At 33.4% G+C, this 17,294-nt stretch overlaps 3 protein-coding genes and 1 non-coding gene across 5 annotated transcripts; 1 reads left to right on the plus strand and 3 right to left on the minus strand.

Annotated features, from left to right (window-relative positions):
• Positions 1-7: 7 nt before the first annotated feature.
• Positions 8-1,894, minus strand: LOC103853059 (SNW/SKI-interacting protein). Of its 2 annotated transcripts, XM_033285452.1 has the most exons (2): positions 1,670-1,884; positions 8-1,549 (listed from the first exon to the last, which is right to left on the minus strand). In XM_033285452.1, exon 2 carries the CDS (start codon positions 1,380-1,382, stop codon positions 114-116), a length of 1,269 nt encoding a protein of 422 aa, XP_033141343.1. In that variant the 5' UTR covers positions 1,383-1,549; positions 1,670-1,884; the 3' UTR covers positions 8-113. The 2 variants fall into 2 exon arrangements, with proteins under 2 accessions (XP_033141343.1, XP_009128207.1); XM_009129959.3 differs by having other exon boundaries at positions 8-1,894.
• Positions 1,895-2,239: 345 nt separating this feature from the next.
• On the plus strand, positions 2,240-5,855 carry LOC103853061 (protein LAZ1 homolog 1). The gene is made up of 8 exons (XM_033284914.1): positions 2,240-3,870; positions 3,948-4,004; positions 4,091-4,199; positions 4,279-4,465; positions 4,506-4,604; positions 4,675-4,930; positions 4,998-5,243; positions 5,322-5,855. The coding sequence occupies exons 1-8, from the start codon at positions 3,667-3,669 to the stop codon at positions 5,616-5,618; spliced, it is 1,455 nt and encodes a 484-aa protein (XP_033140805.1). The 5' UTR covers positions 2,240-3,666; the 3' UTR covers positions 5,619-5,855.
• TRNAS-GCU lies at positions 2,494-2,575 on the minus strand. Its single transcript has one exon. It is a non-coding gene; the product is annotated as a tRNA-Ser (tRNA).
• Positions 5,856-6,145: 290 nt separating the features above from the next.
• LOC103853062 (probable acyl-activating enzyme 4) lies at positions 6,146-15,741 on the minus strand. Its single transcript, XM_009129964.3, has 3 exons — positions 12,833-15,741; positions 11,319-12,539; positions 6,146-6,262 (listed from the first exon to the last, which is right to left on the minus strand). Exons 1-2 carry the CDS (start codon positions 13,282-13,284, stop codon positions 11,333-11,335), a joined length of 1,659 nt encoding a protein of 552 aa, XP_009128212.1. The 5' UTR covers positions 13,285-15,741; the 3' UTR covers positions 6,146-6,262; positions 11,319-11,332.
• Positions 15,742-17,294: the final 1,553 nt, after the last annotated feature.

Consider the following 17,294-nt stretch of genomic DNA (forward strand, 5'->3'; position numbering starts at 1 on the left):
TCCAATATATAAAGTTGAAAGATTGCATTTAACAAGTTGGCTACAACGTTATGCTGAATCAAAAGCAAAACTGTTTCCAGAGTGACGACCACAACATACATTTGCCTTGCAGTTCAAGACTCGTTACCTGTCTTCACATCAGACATAAATTGGCCCAGATCAAAAGGATCTTGTTCATATTCCTTGTCAAACTCAACAGGCCGTTCTCTCTTCCCCGACCTCTCGGAAGCACCTGTGAAACCTTTGTCTGGTTTGAACCTCTCAGTGTTCTTGACCTTACCGAGCTGCTGGTCTGCGTTCCCATACATTTCTTCATCCGTATCCTTCTTAGGCTTGTACAGAGTTGAAAGAGTAGGTTGTGCAGTGAACAAGCTCTTGTCGTATACGTTGTACTGGTCGTCAGTGGCGAAACCTGAATCCATTCCCTTCTCTTGGTTGAAGAGCCTTTGATCATACACAACCTCCCCGCCTTTTCCTCCCGCCATTCCAAGAGCGACTTTCTCGCTGATGTCACGGTCTCTGTCTCTGGTAATCTTGCTCTTCTTCCCCATAGCAGCATCTTTACCTTCCCTGCGACGCTCTTCTCTAATCGTCTCCCTCTGCATCCGTTCAACAGTACTCTCACTCTCAGGCGCACCACTTCTTTCAGAGCGAGCTTTTTGGGCAAGAGCCCTCAACTCCTGCTCTTTCCTTTCCTTCTCCTTCATCACCATCTCCTTTTGCACCTTCGACCGCATCGAAACAGCCTCTCTAGCCTTCTCCTCAGCTACGTAAAGTGACTCGGACAGCTTCGCAAAGCTATCATTGATCTGAACGTCTTGCAAGCCTCTTCCATCAGCAGCATGACGTTTATCAAGAGGGATAGCGTAACCCTTCTGATTCTTCCAGTTCGAGATACAAGGAGGGATCTTCCAGTCCTGCTGGTCCTTGACGGTAACAGGCCTAGGCGGGGAATGCATGACAGGAACGGGAGGAGAGCCAGAAGCCTTGGGGACTCTCTTGTGCCTAAACTTTGGTGGATCAAGTGGGTCTACAGGCATCTCCACCATCCTAATGATCCTGGAAGAAGACTGCTCATACTCAATATACTTAGAGTCTCCTGATTGGCTAGGCACATTGGTTGGCTGTGATGCACTCAATCTCACATTCACAACCTTCTCCATAGCAGCTTTCGTTTCCTCCGTAGTCTCATGTATCTGCTTCTGCAGCTCCTCCCCCTCCTCCTCCTCTCCCTCGAGGTGGATAGTAGTATCTTTATGCTGAGAGTAGACAATCTTCCTGGAGTTCTTGTTCTGCCTCGCGATAGCATCAAAAACAACGTTTACCTGAGCATCAGGCAGAGTCTTGGACCCAAGATTATTATTAGACGTACTCTTACCCATGCCAAGAGGATACTGAACAACAAGAATCTCAGGGAAAGCACCACCGTTTCCAAAGTCCTCAGGGTAACCTTGCCGCTTCAGGTAACCGGTGGTTTCGGATTCAGTGAAACGGTTTTTGAACCATGGAGCGTTGGAATGGTCGTAAAACGTCGTCGTTGTTGATTTGGCTGGAGGTAGGAGGGATTTATGAGACGCCATAGTGAGAGTATAAGAAAAAAATCAGTATGGTTTATAACGATATAACAATCAGAATTCAAAAAACACACAAAAGACTTTTGATAACTCACTCTGTCTGTTTTTTTTTTTTTGGAGCTCTCTTTCTTCAAAGCTTGGATGATTATTAGATTCGACCACCAATCTCTATTTATAACCTAACTAGGGCCACCGACCAGAAAGAAAATTAGAAAGAAAAAAAAGAAGGAAATTAGATGAAGAGAAAAAGACTAGAATAGCACTAAACCAAGTTTATGTTCCCAAAGTAGCACTCAAGGCTCAAAGTCATAAAAATAGGTTTCATTAAAGAGGTAAATATACACTTATACTTTAGGGTTTAGAGTTAAGGGGTGGGGTTTTGGAATTAGGGTTTAAAATTTTATAAAAAAAAAATACTAAAATAAAAAATAAAAATTTTAAAAACAGTTTCAAGAAGTATTTTTAAATTATAAAAAAAAAAATTTGAAAAAAAAATTTGAAAAAAAAAATTAAAAAAAAATTTGAAAAAAAAATTATAAAAATTTCGAATCTGAAAACATATAATCTGAAACTATAAAAAAAAAAATCTTTTTTCATTTTTTCTATTTTTATTTTATTTTATTTTTTATTTTTTTTTTGTTTATTTAATTTTAAACCAAGGGTATTAGGGATATTTTACCATTTAATGAATATCATTTTTGTGACTTTCTCCTTCTAATACTATTTTTGAGATATAAACTTCAAAAGGTGCTATTATTGACAATTGCCATAGATGAATGTCTTTTCCTTTTTTGGTTTAGCACAAGATTCTTATTGCGCTATGTTTTAAAGGTGGGGCCCATTACCAATACGTGATTTTCAGAGAAATTATAGTTGGGTTTTTTCCGGTTATGTCGATTTAAACAAAATAAAAAATTGTCGTCGCCTGAGAGATTCGAACTCTCGCGGGGAAACCCCATGTACTTAGCAGGCACACGCCTTAACCACTCGGCCAAAGCGACTTGTTGAAAATGGATTAGTCAATGTATAATTTAGCTGTTAAATTTTGTCATCTCTTGTTTTTAGGTTAGTAATCTAATTTCTTACGATATTAATTAATAGTAGTATAAACATGTTGATTAGAAAAACAAGATAGGAAGTAAAGCTAGAGTATGGAAAGACCATTGGCTCTCTAACGATCCTATGCCAATACCAAGAGGTCCTGACTCTATCTCCCATCGTCACTTGATAGTAAAGGACTTATTTATTCGAGGAACAACTTGCTGGGATAAAAATAAGCTCAGGGAATTAATGCATCTTGAGGACATTGAAAGGATAAAGCGAATCAGACCAAGCTCAACTCGTTTTCAGGATACAATATATTGAGCCTATAGTAGATATCATGTTTTCACCGTGTACAGTTTCGAAATCAACTATTGGTAAAATTATGGCGACTCAACATTCCACCAAAAGTAAAGATATTTTGGTGGAAAACCATCCATAATGGATTACCAGTTGTTGAAAACTTGATAAAGAGAGGGTGCAAGATACCAAAAAGAGGTCTGTTATGGTGGAGAAGATATAGAAAACATTATGCATATGTTGTTCAAATGCAGAGTAGCTAGGTCACTCTTCCAAGTAGAGCGTCTTCAGGTCATTGATCAATCAAGTGATTTTCTGCATCTCATAGAAAGAGTTGTCTTTAAAGATGCAGGAGATCCTACTAATAATCTTGTTTTCTTCCTCGGATGGAGAATTTGGAGAATGAGAAACAAAGAAAATAACAGGGAACTTATTGTGCAGTTATTAAAGCAGCTCTGATGGATCAAGAGCTTTGGAAGAAAGCAAATGATAAAATGCTCTACTGTGCAGCAGAGCAGATGCTTCATGGAAATCACCAGCTGGAATAGGGTGGTCCTTATATAGCAAAGAAGGAACCTTCAAACTGCTACTATATCAACCTTTATCAACCTTCTCTCTATTCAAAATATAAAAAAATTAGGGTCACATAATAATAATAGTAGCTGAAGATTTGATTTTGATTGATCAGCGATTTTGTGGCTTTGGTATCTCTAATTGAGCTGTTTGCTTTCACTGTTTCTTAAAAAAAATAATGGAGTGGAGGTGGAGGTGGAGGGGAATCCTCTGCTCTCTCTTCTTTATCCTCTCCATGGGAGAGTCCTCCAGTAGAAGATTCCGGTTAATGACTACTACCTTCACTTGGCCAATCTTGAGTGCCAGTGTTTTCCTTCTTGTTGCCCTCCTCCTCCCTATGTATCTCATCTTCCAACACCTTGCTTCTTATAATCAGCCCCAGGTTTGTTTGTTGCTCATCATCACTTGACCTCCCAATGTAAGAAACCATAACTTTCCCCTTTTTTGTTTTTGTTACAGGAACAGAAATTTCTTATTGGACTTATTCTCATGGTCCCTGTTTATGCTCTCGAATCGGTATGATTGATAAGATATATTCATTTAATTTTGATTTTATATTTGGTAGTGCAGTTTTTTCTTATGATTTTCTTCCTGTCCTGCAGTTTTTGTCTTTGTTGAATTCAGAAGCAGCTTTCAACTGCGAGGTGATTCGTGATTGTTATGAAGCTTTTGCGCTCTACTGCTTTGAGAGATATTTGATTGCTTGCCTTGGTAACGCCTCTTTACATAATAACCGTATCAAAAACTTTTGAGTCTGCTGACTTGTTGTGAGAGTATTATTCTCTCTCAGATGGAGAAGAACGTACGATTGAATTCATGGAACAGCAAACAGTTATCACCCAGAGCACCCCTCTTCTTGAAGGCACATCTACTTACGGAGTTGTAGAGCATCCTTTTCCTATGAACTGCTTCTTAAAAAATTGGAACCTTGGTCCTCAGTTTTATCACGCTGTGAAAATTGGCATCGTTCAATATGTATGTATGTTAGATTTTTGTAGACTATCATCCTCTTATCACTATGCTTTCACCTGATGCTCTATTGATCTGTGCTCTTTTAGCAATGATCCTTGAAGCGTGTGGAGTTTATGGAGAAGGAAAGTTCCAGTGGAATTACGGGTAAAATCTTCTTCCTTCCCCTCTCGTCTTGGTCCTAATGTGGCATTATGGTTTATTTCTCTCATTGCAGATATCCATATCTGGCTGTAGTGCTTAACTTCAGCCAAACATGGGCGTTGTATTGCCTTGTACAGTTCTACGGCGTCATCAAAGATAAGCTAGCACCCATCAAACCACTGGCCAAGTTCTTAACATTCAAGTCTATTGTATTCCTCACCTGGTGGCAAGGTATTATCGTTGCCTTCCTCTTCTCCATGGGACTTTTCAAAGGGTCCTTGGCTAAAGAACTAAAGACGAGAATACAAGACTACATCATCTGTATTGAGGTAGTAGTTTTTCTTTTCAATCCACAGTTTGAGACTCTGAGCTTATCAAAACTTGAAAAATGTGCAGATGGGTGTTGCTGCTGTGGTTCATCTCTATGTCTTTCCAGCTGCGCCTTACAAGCGTGGGGAAAGATGTGTGCGTAACGTAGCAGTGATGTCAGATTACGCCTCTATAGACACACCTCCCGATCCAGAAGAGGTTAAAGACAGCGAAAGAACAACTAGGATGCGGTACGGTAGGCATGATGAGGCGGAGAAACGCTTGAGTTTCCCACAGAGTGTGCGTGATGTGGTGATGGGAAGTAGTGAAATCGTAAGCCTGATTAAATCTTACACTCTCTACTTGCATTACTTGTTTTTTTGCTCATGGCCTCCTTTACCTTTGGACTAGATTGCGGATGACATGAGGTTCACTGTTTCACACGTGGTGGAGCCTGTTGAAAGAGGAATAGCTAAAGTGAACAGAACATTCCATCAGATATCTGAAAACGTGAAAAGATTTGAGCAGAAGAAGAAGAGAACAAAGGATGATTCTTATGTGATTCCAATGAGTACATGGACGAAAGAGTTCTCAGAGGTTCATGATAACCTTTATGAAGGAGGGAGTGTGAGTGACAGCGGTTTAGGAAGCAGAAAGAGACATCACCAGTCTAGAGTCTCTGGATTGTGGAGTAGAATGCGAAGTTAACAGCTACAGAGAGAGAAGTTGTAGATTTTCATGAGATGATGCTAATCTTCTTGGTTTACACACAGAGGTAACAGCAGTGTTGCTACTAACTTGTTTTCTCAACTCTTTATACAACTTTATCAAAGAAGTTAACATCTGTATTTCATAATATGACAAATCCTTACACAAGAATAATAATAATAAAAAAAAAAGTGTCATGATTAAATTCGTGTACAACTCATGTTATGTTTGTGACTAGATCCAACCAACTATTTTCTTATTAATAAAAACTAGTTGAAGCTGAATTACAAGTACTCCATTTTAAAAAAAAATGAATGTTGAGATATATTTTAGGCGGATTAAAAAATTGTAAAATATATTAGTGTATCTGTATTTAGTGTATAATTAATTAAATAAATGATTTGTATAAAAATTTATTGACTATTTGAAAGGCAAATAAAAAAATTAATATGTAAAATTATGTTGGAAATGCAGAATTGTATTTTTGGTTTAAAATGATATTTCTTTTGTAAAATAGAGAGAGTAGGTACTTGAACCAAATAAAGCTATGAACCGGACAAACCTTTAGTGATCGGCGACAAGAAAATAGAAACAAAGTAATGAACCAGAGACTTGTACTTTAGGTAACCGTACAGTGTTATAAGATTGTGGGGACATTTGCTAAAACCAACCCAAATATTCAAGTCAAATGTAAAAGTGTACCCCACTTTCAGTCAAATGCAAAACCAACCTAAAGGAGTAGTGAAAGTACTATTTCACCCTTATGACCAAACAAAAAACATAAATGTATTTTACGTTTCTATCCTTTGGAAGTCTACACGTAATAAAAGAAGTCTACATATATATAGACTTCCTACGAAGTCTACTTTATAGACTTGTTTTGTAGTCTACACTCTAATTTGGTCTACTAATTTAATTTTGAAAATGTATAAAAATAATTATTGTGATATTTTTAATTAATCATCAATATAATGGATAATATGAAGTAAATAAATTAAAATTTCATATAATCGAACAATTTTGAAGAATATATACTAATTTGGTTATCATGTGCTAGACTATGTTCATAGTTTAGAAACAAAAGGTTCTAACATGTTATGTCTTTTAGTAGTTGATTTCATAGGGTTAGATTTTAGATTTTGTTTTTTTTTTGTTTTATTAACTTAAATCTGCATATTAATGTTTAGTAGTTTATATTTTGTATAAATGAGACTTTTTGATTATCAAGCAAAACATTTAGGGTTTGATATTTGTGGTTTAGGGTTTCGTAGACCTACAATAAAGTCTATTTATCTGAAGACGTCTTTTTCAGTCTATATTTTTCAATTTGTTTTACAAAAAATCATTATATTTAAACTAAGTTAAGTTCCTTAAGAATAAAAAAGTGAAATCATATACTATAACTATTAAAAAATAAAGAAATAAATTTAATAAATCATATATTAAAATTATTAAAATAATAAAGAATAAACAACAATAATTAAATTATTATAGTAGACTTCCAAAAAGGTCTACTATGTTATAGTAAGATCTACTCCAAAATTTTAATTTTAGTAGACTTCAAACGAAGTCTACAGTATCGTAAATTTTAACCTAGTTACATTTTTGTCTCCCTATATAAACAAAATTTATTCAATCTCTCTCTAAAGTGGCTGCACAAGTTCTTAAAACTCTCTCCCTTCTCTCTAAAACTTTCTCTCTTCTCTCTAAAATTCTCTCAATTGTTTCTAAATCTCTCTCATTATCTTCTTTCTCTCTAAAATTTTCTCAAGTCTTTCTCACAATATTTTCTTGTCATTTTAGATATTATGATTCATGGTTTTCATCTTCTCCTTTAAAAAATGTAAGTTTTAGATCTATAGATTTTAAATGTGTATTTTATGTTTATTTCTCACAATATTATCTTTTTTTGGTAGGTATTATCACTCATGGATTTCATCATCTCCTCTAAAAATGTAAGTTTTAGATTAATAGATTTTAAATATGTATTTACATGTTTATATTCAAATAAATTTATAGATCAAGCTCTCTACATTAATTTGCTACTAGTTTACCTTATAAATTATATTATGTAAAGTATTTTCAGATTTAAAATTATTTTCACATTTCAAAATATATAGATTTTTTCAGATCTGAAAATTATCAGACAGTGTAGACTTCTAAAGAAGTTTACTAAAGCTTGCAGACTTCATATGAAGTTTACTAAACCATAAAGTTTAAGCAGACTTCATTGGAAGTCTACAAAAATATGACTTTAATTTTTTTTCTATGTTTTTTAATAATTTTATCTTATTTTGCAGGTATTTTCTTCCATAGTTGTTCTCTTCTCCTCCTAGAAATGTAAGGTTTACATCTATAGATTTAAAATATGTGTTCTAGTATTTATATTCAAATAAAGTTACATATTAAAATTCATATTAATATGTCTTTAATTTATAACTATTTTGTCTATTAAATCATATTTTTAAAAGTTTTTTAGATTTAAACTTATTTCATATTTTTAATGTATTATTTTTCAGATCTATTTTTTTTGATAGAGTAGACTTCATTTGAAATCTACTTAAAACTTACGGCTGGTAGACTTCAAATGAAGTCTACTAGCCTTGAATTTTAAGCAAATTTCATTAGAAGTTTACTCAAATATGATTTTAATTTTTATCTTATTTTTTAAAATTTTATTTTATTTTGCAGGTATTCTCTTCCAATATTTTCAAATCATCTTCCCAAAAATGTAAGCTTTCCATATATTCATTATAAGATATTTTGTGTTTATAATGAACTAAATTTATAGATTCATACATTATCTTTTTGCTTTGTTACAAGGATGACAAAAAACCATTTTTGAAATATTTTCCAGAACAAAGTATTTTCAAATTTTCTAAATGCACACTTTTAAATATGAAAATTTTCCATTAGTGTAGACTTCAACTAAAGTCTACTAAACAATAACTTTACGTAGACTTAATAAAAAGTCTACTAAAATATGATTTTATTTTTTATCTTATGTTTTTCTCATAACTCTATCTTATTTGGCAGGTACTTTTTCCAAGACTTTATTTGAAGCATCAAGATTATGAAAAATCAAACATACTCAAGAATACTTTTTAATATATTGCTCTGTAATAACTTTCATAATAAAATATTAATTTTTAAATAATTTTTTAATGCATAATCTATAAACATTGTATTCATTTTTAGTTGTTTTCACTTGTATGATATTATTAATTTTTTGTTAGATATCAATTTTTTCACAAGATCTAACCAACCAAACAAGTAAAACCACCATAAGCTAAAATAATAACTAACACACATGTGAGAAGAAGAAAATCTATACAAAATTTTCCCAAAAATTTTCAAGAATAATACTAATCAAAACAATTTGCAATAAGTATCAAGTGTATAATTATAACACATTAAATTGTGAAATTCATCCAAGACCATTAAAATTTTACTAACATACACTGTAAAATAATTAAATCATGAAAAAATATGATGAATAATACACAAATACACTTTTAATAGAATTTACGACGTAGACTTCAACTGCAGTCTACATTTGTAGATTTACAAAAACGTCTACACTTATTATTTAACATATAGTCAATCCAAATTTTTTTAGTGTATTGGCGCAGGCTTGATACACAAAGGCGTACAAAGTGTGTCTTAGATAACTCGATCAAGTTCCGTACTTGTCGATTATTCGTGACAGGCATAAGAGGAGTATATTCCTATTCGGAGTCATTTGTTTTAAATGATGTTTGGTAAGGAATAGGTTAGCACCATCTTCTCAATTTTGTTGTCCAGATCATAATCTTCTTGTGTCATTTCAAGAAGTTTACCATGTGTACAGCCATCATGCACAAGGAACATTCTTCAACCTTTCCGATTCTTCATCTTTTTCGAATATTTTGTCACCCAAAATGTCTTTGGCCCATACTTCACACTCGCTCTAAGTTTCCAACCACATCCTTGAACACGACACTTAGCCACATACAGAGTTTTTGTTGTCTTATATGCTGAAAATGTAAAATTATATTCCACAGTCACCGACTTCAGCTTTGAAACAAGCTCAGCCTTACTAGCAAAACTATAAACGAAGACTTAGAAATACGTCTACAATTATTAGCTAACAACATTGTCAAATCAAATGAATTATACCTTCATAATTATAAAAAAAAATTATTTTCAAAATCACTCAAACCCATTAGGATTAACTAACACACACTGTCAAACAAAAAAACTAGAAAAAATTTAATGAATAATACACAAATTCACATTTTTATAGATTTTTCTATGAAGACTTAATATTTAGTCTCTGAAGATGTTGACGTTCTTTTCAGTTTACAGACGTAGACTGTCAAATAGGTCTACTCTTTGGGTTGGTTTTTGCAATTGACCATTTTACGGGTTGCTTTCTATAGTTGAATAAAAGTTGTAATTTTGTACATGTAGACTTTCATTTCAGTCTACAATTTAAAAAGGTTACTTTTTGCAATTGACCAGAATTCATCCAAGATTTGACTTTCAGAACTAGACTTCATATGCAGTCTACATGTTTGAATTTTTTTGAAAGAGGTTAGTTTTGCAATTGACCAAGTTTGACTTCAAATCAGTAGATTAAAATGAACGTCTACGGGTGTGTAGACTTCTTGTGAAGTCTACTCTCAAATCCGACGGGTTGGTTTTGCATTTGACCAAAATAAAAAAGTAGACTTTATACGCAGTCTACATTTTTTTTTTAAGATAAGAAGACTGCATATGAAGTCTACAATTTAATAAATTTTTGATTGCTTTTTAAACTTTTTGGTCAAACACAAAACTAACCTATTCCACGAAGTCAAAGTTTTGGTCAAATGCAAAACTGACCTTTTATAGACTTTGTTGGCAGTCTACATTTTGTAGACTTCCGTTGAAGTCTATTTTGAAAAGTCAAAAGTTCGGTCAAATGAAAAACTAACCTCTTTTAGGTAGACGTCTTAGTAAGTCTACCGAAAGTTTTATTTTTGTTGTCAAAGGTAAAGACGGAGACTACTGGGGAAGTCTGCGTTAGAAAAAAAATTTGTCTGCTCAATTGCAAAACTAACCCGTGCGTTGACAAATAGACTGCATCGTAAGTCTCCACGGAGGCGTAGACATACAAAACAGTCTACCGTCGCGACACAGATCTGAAAAAGAACGAAAACCATGTAAATAGTTACATTTTTCATGTGTAAAGCTTGTTTCCAACCTTTTCAACCGTCCAAACTCCAAATATGAGCAAAAAGAAGCATCTTTAACGATTCACTAATGAAGAAACTCGAAAATATGAAGTTTGTGATTATGAAAATGATAGTTATGAGAGTTTTTTAGATGGAAATGTAGAGGAGATGAGAGAAAATGAAGTTTTTTGGGTTATAATGAGAAAAAAAGTGGTTGAAAATTGAATTCTAGAGCTTTAGAGCTCAAAAATGGTGGTTCATGGTGGTTGGAAAAATTGATGATGATGGCATTTTTGTAAATAAGAAGAAATGGTTAGGGTGTATTTGATTTTTTGTTAATTTCGAAATTAATAAAAAAATAAATAAAAATGGCAATTTTGTGAATAATTCAAAAACATAAGGATAGTATGGAAATTTTATTGATGAATAGTATGGACAAAAAAAAAAGGGTTGGTTTTGGATTTGACTTGAAAATATGGGTTGGTTTTGAAAAACACCCAAGATTGTGTGTTTCAATCAAGGCAAAGACTTAGCCATTTGTCTGAGAAGAAACTTCTGAATCTTTCCAGTAGAAGTCTTTGGAAGCTCCTCCATGAAAACCACATTCCTTGGAACCATATACTTTGGTAGCTTCTTCTTACAAAACTCCCTTACCTCTCTCTCAGTAACTGACCCACCATCACTACACTTCAAGCTCACAAACGCACAAGGAGTCTCTCCCCACATCTTATCCGGTTTAGCCACCACAGCTGCTTCCTTAACCGCCGGGTTCGTGTACAAAACCGTCTCAACTTCAGTACTGCTTATGTTCTCTCCTCCGCATATGATCACATCTTTTGACCTATCCTTGACTTCCAAGTAACCGTCAGGGTGCATCACACCAATGTCTCCAGTGTAGAACCATCCGTCTTCTCTCATACTCGCCGCGGTCCCTTCCGGGTCTTTGTAGTAACCCAACATGACACAACCACCTCTGAAGACAATCTCTCCCACAGTTACTCCGTCGTGCTTCACGCTCTTTCCCGTTAGCGTGTCCAACACGTCAGCTTCCGCGAATACCGCGGTTCTGATTCCTTGCCTTGACTTCAGCTTGGCTCTCTCGTCTTGTCCTAGCCCGTCCCACTCCGGCTTCCAAGCACATGTGACAACTAGACCACCAGTTTCTGTCAGCCCATAACCGTGAGCCACATCAAAACCTAGACTCTCGGCGCTTGAAATGACCGTGGCCGGAGGTGGAGCTCCAGCTGTCATAACCTGGACCGGCCGTTTAAGCTGTTTCCGAGCTGGATAGTTAGTCAACATGTTGAGAACCATCGGCGCGGCGCACATGTGAGTCACTTGATGTTTGTCTATCAACTCGAAAATGGTCGGAGCGTCTACTCTTCGGACACAAATGTTTGTGGCCCCCACAGCGGCTGTGGCCCATGTGTAGCCCCAACCGTTGGCGTGGAACATCGGTAGGGTCCATAGGTAGACTGGTCGGTTAGGCATAGACCAGTAGAGCAAAGAGTTAACGGTACTCATGAAAACTGCTCTGTGACTAAGTACCACACCTTTAGGAGATGACGTCGTTCCGGAAGTGTAGTTAAGAACCATTGGGTTCCACTCGTTGTTAGGACGGACCCACTTGAACCTCGGGTCTCCTCTCTCCATAACACCTTCGTAAGTGTCGAGAAAATCCACGTCAGCAGACGAAGAGGCCGACATATTGGTTAAGCCGGATCTGAAATTTAAGGAGTTATAAACATTTTTAATTTAATCTTAACAAAAATTTCGATGTTTAAGAAATCATTTGACGGTATTTAGACATTTCATAGAGAATTATCGATTAGACAGACGGTTTTTGAATACATATATCCATTTTTAAATAAATTGTTCTAGAAAATTGTTTTGTTTATATCCGATTTACGCCTAGAACACTAACAAATATTCACAATTTGGGACCATGTGATCTATGTATGTAGCTTTTAAATTTTTTTGGGGCCAAACGGATTGTTCAGGTTGAACCTGCCTTACATGTTGCTGTCATCTTGGAGGAGGACGAGACGAGGCTTCTCATTCTTGGGGAAGAACGAGAGAGCTTCGAGCACTAAAGAACTCGAGTGATGGTCGACGAAAACGAGCTTGGATTCACTGTGACGTAGAACAACAGAGAGTGCATGAGCGTCTAAACGAGGGTTGATGTTATTGAGGACTGCTCCAGACATTGGGACCGCGAACTGAAGCTCGTAGACAGAAGGAACGTTGGGACCAATAACGGAGACAACTTGGCCACGGTTGATTCCGAGGGAGGAGGAAGATAGAGTCGAAGCGACTCGGAGACATCGAGAGTGGGTTTCAGACCAAGTATGGGTGGTGGTATCGTGGAGGAGGGAAGGAGAGTCACCGTAAACGGAGGCGGCTCGGTCCAAGAAACCGAGAACAGTCAGCGGAGATGAGTTTGAAGGGTGTGGGAGTAAAACTTCCATCGTTAATTATTTAACTTAATGACTAAATGTGTCTGTTTATCTAGTAAAGTTAGACACTTGTGAAATATATATTTTGAGAATATGATTAGGTGAAACATATATCATTATCTTCCAATATTATATTTCGGGTTAGCTAATAATACTAAAACTAGGTAATAACTTGTGCCTTACGCGGAATGTGATTATTAGTTTTGTTATTTTTTAATAAGAAGACATTAAATATGTTTAATCTGAATATCGGTTCGGATTTAGGTTTTTTTTTTTGTTTTTAATCTCCTAAAATATAGTTATAATTCTAAATCAATATTTATTTTGGTTTGTTTGGTTAAAATTGTTGATGTTTTTGTTTTTTTCGGTGATAACCAAAAATTATTATTATTGTTTGGTTTCATATTATATGAATTTTAAATAGTCATGATGTCGAACCAATGGTTTCATATTATAGTTTCTAAACATATAATAGTTAAAGAAAAAGAAAATAAAATTATTAAAAAAAATCATTTCACTACAATTTGGTCGATAGCAAAAAAAAACATTAAAAAGAATATTTCAACTTTCAAAAGAATTAGATACTTCAGTTGTGGTGAATATTTAGTTATATATGTGTTCATGTCAACGTCCACGTGTACAGGTATGTAAAGTATATAAAAGTGGTTGGTAATATATAAAGACAATGTTAATCAATATTAAATGAATTTTTATTCAAAATAACATATGAAATATAAAATTATCAAAATAAAATTAATTAAAAATAAAATAAGCCTAGACATTAGTGAATTTTCTTCCATATAAAGAAAATCAAATTGAATCAGTAAATAAGTGTGGGCACAGATCAAATATCCAGGTATTTGGAGGTATTAGTGCCGATTCGATCCTTAGCCACCCAGATATTTGGTGTCTCGAATATTCGGATAATTTTAGAATTTTTACGGATATTCGATTTGATCCGTAAATAAAATAAAAAAAATTTAGAAAAAATTAAAAATCTAAAAATAATATAAAATAATAATATTTCATTACAAAATAAATAATTATTTAAATTTTAAATTCCAATACCTAACATAATAAATTTAATATATAAAAATATTGTAAAATTATATAAACTATAATATATATAAATTATATATATACTTCTTTAAATATATGTATATATATATATGCATATAACTGATCGAATCAGATATACGTTCCTAAAAATATTAGTATTTTTGATTTGCTTCGTTTGTAACATATTTTGCATTTTAGTATTTGATTTGCTTACGGGTATCCAAATTTTTCGGTTCAAATCATAACGGAAAATGAATCGAATAAAAATTTTACGAATATTTTGCCGAGCCTATCCGTAAATAATAAAAATAATATATGTATAACTGGACTTTCAATTCATTATCCGTTTTGATTCGCATCGAAAAATCTTGATAGTGTGAGTTTTATTGGAACCTTACATGTGAGTTTTATATTTAAAAACAAAAAGTAAAGTACATAGTGTGAATACATTTATGTAGAGTTCGGCTAATAAACTCTATACACGTGACACCTGAACGTGTTCATTCTCAAATCGCCGTGAGGCTCCTACGTATCTATTATAGTGTGGACGTATTTATTGCAATGTTTTTTCTTTAATATAGCAAGGATTACAAGTAACATGTGGGACAGCCACAGCCGGACAGGTTGTTTAATATCACTTTGTCGGCTGGGAACTCGTATTAACTTGATGATCCACGTTTGTCAGCATGCATCGGATAAGCTGATGAAGTATATCACAAGTAGCATGTTGGAGCCTCGTTTATCTTCTTCTACGTAGCTTGATGAAGCTATGTTTCTCTTCTTCCAAAGCTCATGAGCCAATCATATAAAAGTCAGAGAGGAAGTCATGTGTTCTTCGCTTGGAAATCACGTAGCAATGAGTGATCCATGTGCATATATCCCTTAACCCTAAAACCAAGTTAACTAGTTTTTGTAAATATATATAATACTACTATTCGTTATATCTCCATGTTAGTCACATTTAACGGGGCCTGTTTGATTAACTAATTTTTTGTATTCGAGCAAAAACTTAAATCAGAACAGACTATTCTTTGGTCACATTTCACTTTTTGGCACTGGTAAATTTTACGTCAAGTCATAGTAAATACATTGCTAAACTCATTTTACTGTATAAAGAGTGGGTGATTAATATTAAAATTTTCATTACAAATTATACACTTTATAAGTTTATATAGTACTATATTGCCACATTTAAGAAGGACGTCTGATTCTAGCTACTCATCCTTTATATATTATTTGATAAGCATTACAACTTTCTTTTTGTAGCCACGTGTCATCACTAGGATGATTTTTAGAATCATTAGAGAAATATGTTAGTCCATCTAATTATATGATAAGTTTTTTATTAAACTAACAATAAATTTATTATTAATATTCTTTATTATTTCCTAAAATAAAATTTACGGAATTGTCTAATATGACTAAAGTATATATGGCAATTAATGATTTTGAATAATAAATATTTGATAAAAATTAGTGTATCTTTTATCATATTTTTTAATTTTAAAAGATTTAAATAAATTAAACAATCACAATAACCATATAATAAAAATTTAGATTTTCTGTATATGTTATATTTTGAATTTTTAAAAACGACTATAAATTACTAAAACTGTTAAAAGTCTAACATTCAAATTTTGGGATCCATGGTTTAAATTTTTTGGTATGAAAAAATACAAACGATTACAAAATTATATAAGTAAAAAGTGTAATTTAATTAATTATTAAGATTAATATATATATATATCATTTTAAATTTAACTATCAGGCATATAAAATACATAAATATTTTTGTTTCAAAATTTACTTTGAACAATTTTTTTGATAAAAGTTTTGAACGACATTGACAATTTATTTTTTTTTTAAAATTATAAATCACTAAAACTATTAATCCCACAATAATTTTTTTGTTATCAGTCATTTAAATTTTTTTCTATGAAAGATACAAACGATCAAAAACATGTATGAGTAGAAAGCATCATTTAATATACATTAATATTAAAAATATACTATGTATGTTAGTATTATTTAAATTTAATTACATATCCTATCAAATATTAAAAAAATTATTGTTTGGATTAATAAAATCGATTTATATGTTCGTACCAATTTAATTATATATGTGATAGTTACTAACTTTTAATTATTTCAATATATATTTACTATTTCATAATATATAAAACATATAATACATAAAATAATATATATATATAAATATATATATATATATAATGTTCATCCTGCATTACTCCTAGCATAGATCTTAACCTAATTCTTTATTAAATTCATATACATTACTCCTAGCATTTCAGTAACGTTATTAATTATCTGATTTTCCCATTCAAACAATCGGTCTTTTTAAGCGAAAAAACAGTCGGTCTTTTAATGAGATCATTTATAAGACTGATTTGGATATGTACCATATATTTGGATGCACAACATATTTCGAGTTAACCAAGTGGGTGGTAGCCTAGTGGCAATTTCTTGGAGTTCGGTGTGTACCCACATCAGTCATGAGTTTGATTTACTCTGGGAACTAAATTATCATCACTTGGCTACTTTAGGCTTGGGTTTTGGTCCAAGTGATTTACATGGTGGATTTCATCATTTGCATTAGTCGGAAGGTATTCCAAACTCGGGTTAAACACTGTGGTAACCAATCCACTCTGTAGCACTAAGTGCGTTTCTCCCGAGACCGACCGGATCAACCGATTTTCGAGCTTTAAATGAGTTATAGTGTATATATAACCAGGGGCGTAGCCAGTGCATGACTAATGGGGGCACGTGCACCCGTAATTTTTTGGATATTATGATTTTAGTATCTAAACTGCCAAGAAAATTAGCTAGGAAAAATGGTAAGAGTGTACTTGTGCACCTATTGATATCTCAAGCTCGATCTTTCTTTTGGCATTTATTTTAATTATATAAGATGTGCACCCATTAAAATAAAATTCTGGCTTCGC

The sequence above is a fragment of the Brassica rapa genome, chromosome A02, assembly GCF_000309985.2.
Source record: "Brassica rapa cultivar Chiifu-401-42 chromosome A02, CAAS_Brap_v3.01, whole genome shotgun sequence".
Lineage (NCBI taxonomy): Eukaryota > Viridiplantae > Streptophyta > Magnoliopsida > Brassicales > Brassicaceae > Brassica > Brassica rapa.

Bases quoted from the DNA above. Each gene is read 5' to 3' on its own strand.
- LOC103853061 (XM_033284914.1), top strand. From the start codon at position 3,667: ATGGAGTGGAGGTGGAGGTGGAGGGGAATCCTCTGCTCTCTCTTCTTT. The intron at 4,005-4,090 runs GTATGATTGATA...CCTGTCCTGCAG, and splicing joins CTGTTTATGCTCTCGAATCG to TTTTTGTCTTTGTTGAATTC. The intron at 4,466-4,505 runs ATGTATGTTAGA...TCCTCTTATCAC, and splicing joins ATTGGCATCGTTCAATATGT to TATGCTTTCACCTGATGCTC.
- LOC103853059 (XM_009129959.3), bottom strand. From the start codon at position 1,580: ATGGCGTCTCATAAATCCCTCCTACCTCCAGCCAAATCAACAACGACG.
- LOC103853062 (XM_009129964.3), bottom strand. From the start codon at position 13,284: ATGGAAGTTTTACTCCCACACCCTTCAAACTCATCTCCGCTGACTGTT. The intron at 12,540-12,832 runs GTAAGGCAGGTT...CTTAAATTTCAG, and splicing joins CTCCAAGATGACAGCAACAT to ATCCGGCTTAACCAATATGT.